The following is a 9,477-nucleotide window of genomic DNA, read 5'->3' on the forward strand; positions in this document are numbered from 1 at the left end:
GTGGAGGATCTCAGAAGGTAGCGTGTAATAGACGGGTTCCATTTGTTATTATACAAGTTGAGAGGGAAGTTTTTTTTTCCAAGTGTTTCTCCTCTTGTATAATGACGTCGTTTGGGGTCACGGATGTCGTTTGGGGTTAAAAAAAAAGTGTTAAGAATGGTTGTTGCTGGCCTAATCTTCACCTTTGAATTAGCCTGGATATGTTTTTAATGTGGGAGGGAAATAGGAAGAGAGAGAATCTAGATTGATATTAATTTTGCGACTAAATGATTCTTAATAAAAACGTAGGAAACTCCAGATGACACTAGCATTTGGTAGGAATAGAATTCTCTCTTCATATTCTCATTTATTTTTCTTTCCTCTGCCCGCATTTTACTTTTTGTCTTTTCGTTTCTATAAAAAATTAATATAAGATGTTGACGTGATTTAACAGGCATGTCTGATATGAGACAAAACATGTATACGAACACTTAGATCTTGTCAAACGTCACACGTTCCTCACAAAAACATGAGATGTCATACTTCGATTCTACATTCGTTCTATTTGATGCGAGAATTATATTAATAAGACAATAACGAAGCTTAAACTGGTTTGAGAGTTGCATAAACAAACGCAAAGTGTTCCAGAACTTATGTTTTTTTTTTTTTTTTTTTTTTAAGTAAAAATATACAAAGAAGAAGAAAAATAAAGAGAAGAGGTCGTAGTAACCAAATTCTTTTTCTCCTCTACTTTTCCTAACTAGATACTTGGTCCAATCGCAAATTGCCAACTCACTCGATTATATTAATTGCAATTTCTTAATCTCATGTTGCAAATAGTAATTAAATTTTGGAAATTGTTATTGTCATTCCAAAAATCTTATTCTACACTTCAAACTTTCTATATTTGAAAATAAAAATACACTTGTAAGGAATGTAGAATGAGATTTTTGGAGTGCTAATAACACTTCCCTAACTTTTGTGGCTTTTTATCCAAATATAACTTCAGACTTTAGTCTCTGAAATTTAAAATTGATAAAAGTGTACTCTGACTTGTCTACTGTCAATCATTTTAGTAATTTTGTAAAAAATCTCAATTAAATTGAGACTACTTTTGTCATATCAATCCCTCTATTTAAATTGGTGGTTTCTCCAATTTAACGAAATTTTTTTACAAAATGACTAAATGATTGTCCGTGAACAATCTCAAAAACCAGTTCTATCGATTTTAAATCTCATACACCAAAATTGCTAAAAAGCCAATTTTTTTTTTTATTGAAAATTAATACACAAAAATCCAACAACAAAATTGTACTCGTTTTCATTCGGTACTCGTCTAACTACTATTCTCCTGGGACCCTGTCCACCCAAAGCGTTTGGTCGAGTGGTGAATCTGTAATTTGACTCAAAACGCAGGTCAATCTCATCGCGCAAGTTACAAAAGCAAACAAAATTGAAAATTGCGAAGATAAAAGATTCCCAGGACGCGCAAGCCACAGAGTGAGAGAGGCCGAGAGAGCTTCCAACAAATAACCAGTTCGTCCATGGCGGCGACAGCTCGCGCCGTCATTCTCTCCCGCTTCACTGACCTGTCTCTCAAGCCTTCCAAGCCGCCGCCCCCGATTTCCGGCCACCTCCTCGTCCGCCCCTTACTCCCCTCCTCCTTCCGACGGCGTCGTTTATTCGCCAGCTCGACTTCCGCCGTCCGATGCCTCATCTCCGGCGTCGACGGCGGCGGCGTGTCGGACGAGTTCGTCTCTACTCGGAAATCCGGCTTCGACCGCGGTTTCTCCGTGATTGCTAACATGCTCAAGAAAATTGAGCCCCTCGACACCTCCGTTATCTCCAAGGGCGTTACGGATTCCGCCAGGGACTCCATGAAGCAGACCATTTCTACTATGCTGGGGTTGCTCCCGTCCGATCAGTTCTCCGTCACCATTAGGGTTTCCAAAGCCCCGCTCCATCGCCTCCTCGCATCCTCCATAATCACCGGGTAATAATTCACATTTCTATCCCCTTTCTTCAAATTTCAGTAAATTCAGCGCGTAATTGTATTAATTAGAGTAAAATTGTTTTGGGATTTATCTTATCAATTAGATATACACTGTGGAACGCGGAGTATCGGATATCGTTGATGAGGAATTTCGACAAATCCACGGAGAATTCTGTGCCGTTGGATCGGTCGGAGATCGATGGGGTGTCAGATAGGGTGGAGAGTGAGGAAAGGGATGATGGAAATGGTATCGGGGTGAGTAGCGAGCTCTTGGATTCAGCGACTCCCCATGTTTTCGGCGATTTGCCTCCGGAGGCTTTGAATTGTATCCAGAGGTTGGAATCAGAGTTGACAAATGTGAAGGAGGTGAGCATTTGCTCTGTGAATTTTCTATCTTGTTCATTTCCACAATTACTAGTGCTTTTCTTCGAATGGAGCTGGAATGGTTGAAAATTCTAGTTCAACAGCGTGTTTTTTAGTTTTGATTCTTTTGAAAGCAAGATCAAAGCTTGGTTTTTTCTGGTTTACAATCTTCCGAGTTTTAGTTTATGAACGTTTTTATTTTCATGCGTGTGTCTTGTATCAATGTTAAATACGGAGGTGGAAAATCAACCCATCGGGTTGTTAATGCGTAACCATTAAGACCCGTTTAGTTTGATTTCACAGTAATATGGTGGTGAGATTGGTAGTGTTGTTGATCGTGTAATACCTTATTATGGTGATGATGGTGTAATGATGCTCAAGTTTTGTGCTTTTGAGCTTAATTCGATGTTGAAGTTAAATGCTTGAAGGATTGTGCATTGTTTTAAGCAGAGTGTGGGAATGACATACTTTGCTTTTTTCAGGAACTGAAGGCGCAAAAGCAGGAAAATATGCAATTAGAATATGACAGAGGACCTAGGAACGATTTATTAGAGTATCTACGGTCTCTAGATTCTGATATGGTAATTATCCTACTCTGCGATGGAGTTGCAATTTTTACGAGTCCCATCTTTTCTGATGATGGTATGATGATTTGTTTTAACAGGTGACTGAACTATCTAGACCGTCATCATTTGAGGTGGAGGAAATTATACACCAGCTTGTTCAAAATATATTGCAGCGATTCTTCAAAGACGGTACTTCCTCAGACTTTGTGGAAGATTTGGTGACAGGGGACAGCGAGAATGGCCTAGATGCTGATGGCGAACTTGACACCATTGGAACTTCACGAGATTACCTAGCGAAGCTGCTTTTCTGGTTAGACTCCTGTCATAGTCCTCCTTAAATGCTTTGTTTTTCTTGCTTGTCGCTTTGCATTAAGTCACTTCTGGGAACCGTCCCGTGTTCACGTAGAGTCGTAGAGGCAAATAAATACGCCAGACTTTTTATGATATCTTACTAGCTGAACCGATTCCATTAGCGATTGAAATCTGAAGGTTCGTATACTTGTTGTGGCAGGTGTATGTTGTTAGGCCATCATTTAAGAGGGTTGGAGAACCGATTACATTTGAGTTGCGTTGTTGGATTATTGTGAAGAGAGGAAAGTGGGAGGCGTGTACATCCTTCGCGTTCGTCTATATCAACCTTTTTTCTTCTTCAAGTTCATCTGTATTATTCTTCTTCTTTCAAATGAAAGCGTTTTACGGAATACCGCAATAATTACGCTTCTTCCGACCTCTTTCATCGTGATTCACAATCAAAGAGGATTCGTGATCTACATAAGCTAACCTGTCGTACACATTTGAAATTGTATTCGATTTTACAAGTGTATATAGATGAAAAAATAAGCAACCAACACTCCTGCTGGCATAGCCAAATTCTTCTTGTTGCCATTATTTCGTGACAATTCAGACATCCGCACTACTCATTTTAAATTCATCTTACAGAAACCACCTAGGATTCGGATCTCTCTCTCTTCTCAACTGCTCGAACCTCTGGATCCTTAAGCTCTGAAGACAGTGATTAGGAGAGGATCTTGACTCGTCACATATAATGATTACTTCTGAGTTTTATATTTCTACCCAACCAGGATGTTCCTGGACAAACACATCAGAGAAATAGGAAAGCGATCGACTCCGGATTCTTTCCACCTAATCATTCTCATCAAGTGATCATCTTTAGATTCTTTCCACCTAATCATTCTTATCAAACAATCTGGGCTCTTAAAATTTGATCTAACGGTTTAAGTTGTTATAACTTTTAGAGTGGACCCGTATTTTTAGCAGTTTGATCAAATTTTAAAAGTTCGGATTGTTTGATGAAGAGAATTAGGTAAAAGGGATCCACGAGGATCCTTTCCGGAGAAATAGACACAAAAATAATTTAAGACCAACTTGGGAAAAAAAATTAATTAAATTGGCTAAAATGGAACAATATGTTCCAAACTCTTCACTCTGTTCAAATCTCCCTCCCTATTTACATCCGGTAAAAATAATATTTCCTCCTATTTATCAACGAATTTCTGTAAAAAATTAAATAAATAATCAAACAAATAATCCTGTGCTAATTAATGCTACAACATCAAAAATTGTTGATGGTGGTGATGTTGAAGAAGATGCAGATCCTGAAGCTGACTTTGATGGTGTTTGTAGAGATCGTAAGGGGCCCACAGAAGATCGACAGGGCAAGGCATTCCCAAATCCAGCCGCGTCCATGGCTTCCCTCTCCCGCTCCAATGCAGCAAACTCACCGGACCCGGATGCAGAGACCTGCAACTGTTCATCAAATTATCGCCGCCCAGGCCGTGCTGGTTCCACCGGTGGTGAATCGCCTCCACGTCGCCGCCGAAAACCAGTAGAAACGGCGGAAGAGAACCCAGCTCGTAAATCCTCTTCTCCTTCTGAATCTCCATCCAAGTCTCGATCTTTCTCGTGAACCCTCCGGCTCTCCATCTCGCCAAGTCGATCACCATCACGCCGGTGTTGAAATAGCACGGGCGCTTTCGGTCGAACACCTTGGAGAGCTCGGAATCTTTCCAGAATTCGTCGGAGAAATACTTGGTGAAATTCGCGTGGCAGTACTCCGGAGCTCCGATCACTCTCGACCCCGATAAGGTAATCTCCCATAACTTCTGGATATCGTCGACAACAACGACGTCGGAGTCGAGATAAATCACGCGTTCGACGCAGGGGTCGAGCAAATCAGCTAAGTAGCTCCGCGCGTAGTTCAATGGGTTCTCGAGAGCTCGTCGAATCGAAGACGAAATCAGATGACTCACCAAGCTCTCTCTGAACACATAGACTCGGAAATTAAGCGACGGAAAAGTCGATTTCAGAATGCGGGAGAGGTGGTGGGAATCGACGGCGCTGGAGTCGGAGGCGACGAAGTGGAAGAATGTGTTTTCCGGGCAGGAAGCGTGCTTGAAAACAGAGTGGACGGCGGCAATGGTGCCGCGCAAGTACTCGGAATCGATCGTCATCGCGACGTGGACGAGGGAGGAATCGCAAACCTCCTTTCCTGCTCTGTCGTTGGAGCCCAGAAGAACAGGGCAGCTGATTCCGTTCGTGTATTCCGGAGCTTCTGAGAAATCCATGATGAATCCTTTTTCCTTTCCGGTTTGCGGGTCCGGGAATGATCGGATTGCGGTTGCCGGAATGAGAACGAGGGAGAGGAGGAGGAGGAGGGGGAGAGAAATGGGTTTAAGGAGAAGCATCGTCGGGAATGGAGATGGAGAGGAGGAGAGAGGAAGGAGTATTTGTAAGTGAAATGGTCAAAGAAAAACCCAAGACGGAGAAAACACGTCTTTTTGGTACTAGTATTTTGTGGGGGCGTAGCAGAAAACGCGTCTGTAATATTTGGGTGCTTTGCGTAAATTGCAAGAATAGTTGGGGCCAAAATAAAAAATTACACTAACAGTCCCGTAGGTTAGTTGAGTTTTCATTTTTGCTCTGATAGTTTGTTTTTCTTTCGTGTTAATCCTTGTATGTTCATTTCGTTTGTATCGTTCCAATCTTGCGATGAGGCCGAATTTCTTCCGGTATAAAAGCATCTTCAATGAGACTCTATTTAGGGACTCTAAATGAGAGCTCATTTAAGGACTTTAAAGGAATATTCGAGTCCTTAAAGAAATATTGTCTGCAAAAGGATCCTAGGTATCATTTGGTATGCAGACGGGACGGAACGGAATGGGACGGAACGGGATAGGACGGAACGGAACATAGCGGGAGTAAAGATGCCCTCGGATGGAAACAAGGAGGAAGAAGAAGGAGACGGAGATGTTATAATTTTGTGTTCCACGGATGTGGAACGAGTCGTTCCAGGGGGATGAGGTGGAACGAAAATTCACCCAAAACTTGTCCCGTGGAACAGCTCGTTCCACCCGTTTTAGGCGCACCAAACGTGAAACGGAACGCCTTGTCCCATTCTGTTTCATCCCGTCCTACGTACCAAACAGTACCTATAATATAATTTCTAATGTAGGAACTAAAGTACTAAAAAGTCATGTACATTTCGTCGAAGTAGTGTGGCCTGTGATAAAAAGCAAAAAGCTACCTCTATGTTGTTCGCCTTGCAGGTTTTTACGTGTTGGGCTTATGTAGGACTTGGAAGTGCTACTTTAAAAAGCATTAGGCTAAAAAGCAAGTTTAAGACCGATAAGCTCTTTCAAGTGAAACTGCTAAACAAATTCGTAAGCGTTTTTGGGTGCAAGAAACCACTTTTAGACTTTGCGAAAGCAATAACAAACATGTCTAAATTAGAAATAAAAAAGACCTAGATGGACTAAAGTGAAAAAAATAAAACAAGTTAAAGAAAAAGGTAAAATTTCAGGTAAATTGAGAGGACTGTTATGCAAATTAACATATTTGGTTTGGTGCAGGGGGAACTTTCATGCTGCTTTCGGGTTGTTTGAATATTATTTTAATATGGTTTCCCATTGGAGGTTCGGTTCTGTCCAGCGGATGAAGCCATGTGGCCATGTGCTTTGAACAGCTTGGAATATCATTAATATTGACCACATTCCATGAACGTACCTTATTTTAACCAAAATAATTAGAGTAACGCGAGAGAAATTAAATTCGTTGATAAAATTTGGTAACGACATGAAAGTATATAATAATATTATTATTTAAGTGGTGATAAATTTGTTCATTTTTTATTAACAACATATCATTTGGTCTTCTTTTAGGGAAGAGAAATGCTAAGATAACTCTTTTAAAGCGAAACTATTTATAGATTTTTCGCTACCTCATAGTTTAATATCACTTTATGTGCCAAACATTATAAAAAATTATACAAAAAACACGAGGTGCCAGAAAGTTCATAAAAAGTCTCACTTATCAAAGAGTCTCCTTAGCATTTCTCCTTAAGGAAATGTTTTTGTTTACCATCCTAAAGTGATTAGTCAGGCTTACTGACTTATTTATGACTGTTAGATGATTACCATCCTAAAGTGATTAGTCATGCTCACTGCCCTATTTATAACTGTTAAATGAGTTTAAATTTTGAATTCTGTGTAGTAAATAAACACAAATATCTAAACTTAAACTCAACCAACAATAATAAGTAGGGTGTGAATATTATCTTCACTTGAGTGCGGTGAGCAAAATACATCCTCTTTTTAAAATGAAAAAAAAAGTAAAGAGAGTCAAAAATGGTTCTATGTTTGTGGGCTTGTATCTCCTTTTAATATGACATTCATTATTAGTACGACAAGTTATTCTTCGATCTATGTCATTTGTACTATAATGTGTACAAATACGTATTTAATAACTATTTATGTTAAGTTATTAACAAATAATTGACTAGATTTGAAACCAAGATTTGTCACAGCCAAGATATCATTTTTTTTTTATTGAAAAATGAAGAAAAAAAACAAAAGAATAAACCAACTTGACTTCTTAATTTTCCAAGATGTTAACAAATCACATGGACAGATGAGGAGAAAACGGCAGCCACCTGGCTGTCGTCACCACAATGCCTTAGCACCATACATCCCATCTGGCAGGTCCACATTACATATTGAATAATTCAATCTAATTTTGACACGCAAAAATTGGAAATTCTAGAATGTACATGTTGGATCATTCGCTAAGACTTCGTCGTCTGTAGATTCTGAGGCATGTTATGAGTCGGTTCATACTAGATAAACATGCAAATTTATCTTGATGCCACAATAATGATATTTCAAGACAAACATATATGGTACACAGCGCTGCGTAATTGGGTTGATAAAACTGCCATCGAGGCATCCTAGGTGCAGGGAATGTCTACTCCCAGGAAACTTGAAATGTGTTTGCAAGTCAAGATGACAAAGATTGACTGTAATGAAACATTGTTTAGGAGAGGTCCTTCGGGAACATGCCATTGTGCTATTAGTCTAGAACGCTAGTGACATCCGGATAAGTGTATGTAAGTCCTTCCCGCCTTTAAGGGCATCAATTTGTGTCACATAGTGTTGTTCGCTATAGACATGGTGGGTTCAAGTTCACTTCCACAAAAAGCCAAATGGGTAGTGATTTTCACTATTTTTTATCTCTCACGCACTCTTGTTAATTTTGTTCGTTGATCTTCTTCAATGCAGTTGATTTGACGGCCAAAAATTGAAAAAAGTATTTGAAAGATAAAAATGAGTGTAAATAGCACTACCCTTAAAAATTATTGAAGCTAACAAATGGAAAGTCCAAAGATCATAAAAGAAGGGCATTCTAAAATTCTTCCCTTGTTATAAGAATTTTTAAAAATTCAATTTGAAATATATATATATATATATTTTTTTATTATTTTTTTTTTTATGCTCTTTGAAACAAATTAATTAATTGTTGATATTTAAACGAGCCAAGGGCATTTCAGTAATTACCGGCTGCAGCTTCTTGTTACTGCTGTCGGAGCTCAAGCCACGAGTGGCGTGAGAAAGTCGGCAACTCGACATGCAGAAAGTGGATCCCAAATTCCCAATCGACGAGTCCGTTACACTTCCACATCGGAGAACCACGTGACGGCCCGTTATCCAAGCTAGCCCGATTCAACCCGCTCCGGCCCACTTTCCGAGCAAGCTAATCCAGGTCTGTGGGCCCCGGTCCGTTCTAACTTTGTTACCTAGATTCAGCGTTTACTTCTTCCTTCTTGGTCTTGAATCTCCCTTGAACTTTTTTCGATCCAATCTCCACACGTTAAGAAAATCATTTTCGCACATTACTTTTCTCCATCTTTCACACCGTTTATTTTCGTCCTATGTAATTGAATCTGAAAGTAAACAGAGTTGTACGATGGAGAAAATATGGGGCGCAGAAATAGTTCCGGTGATATCCAACTCAAAAGTCTTTCTAATAATTACTTGGGAAAAAAATAGAAAACTTTAACGAAAAACTTCCCGTACTGTTTACTTTAACGAAAAAACCATATTTTTACACTAAAAAACCAATCATGATACTGTTCACTTTACCCTTTATTTTGTCCTCATCATTAAAAGTCATAGTTTTCAAATCATTTTCATTAGTTTTCCTTAAAAAAATATGCGCAAATTATGTCTACCCCACAACAGCGTATATAGAACAGAAGCATAAAAATACCACATGCGAGATCAA

The 9,477-nt window shown here is 39.4% G+C and overlaps 2 protein-coding genes across 2 annotated transcripts; one reads left to right on the plus strand and one right to left on the minus strand.

Annotated features, from left to right (window-relative positions):
* Window positions 1-1,439: 1,439 nt before the first annotated feature.
* Window positions 1,440-3,789, plus strand: LOC125474837. The gene is made up of 5 exons (XM_048578939.1): window positions 1,440-1,972; window positions 2,077-2,338; window positions 2,818-2,916; window positions 3,000-3,211; window positions 3,413-3,789. Exons 1-5 carry the CDS (start codon window positions 1,524-1,526, stop codon window positions 3,486-3,488), a joined length of 1,098 nt encoding a protein of 365 aa, XP_048434896.1. The 5' UTR covers window positions 1,440-1,523; the 3' UTR covers window positions 3,489-3,789.
* Window positions 3,790-4,287: 498 nt separating this feature from the next.
* On the minus strand, window positions 4,288-5,621 carry LOC103928460 (probable galacturonosyltransferase-like 10). Its single transcript, XM_009337503.3, has one exon. It carries the CDS (start codon window positions 5,604-5,606, stop codon window positions 4,467-4,469), a length of 1,140 nt encoding a protein of 379 aa, XP_009335778.2. The 5' UTR covers window positions 5,607-5,621; the 3' UTR covers window positions 4,288-4,466.
* Window positions 5,622-9,477: the final 3,856 nt, after the last annotated feature.

The sequence above is a fragment of a genome, unplaced genomic scaffold, assembly GCF_019419815.1.
Source record: "Pyrus x bretschneideri cultivar Hongxiangsu unplaced genomic scaffold, Pyrus_bretschneideri_v1 Contig13, whole genome shotgun sequence".
NCBI lineage: Eukaryota > Viridiplantae > Streptophyta > Magnoliopsida > Rosales > Rosaceae > Pyrus > Pyrus x bretschneideri.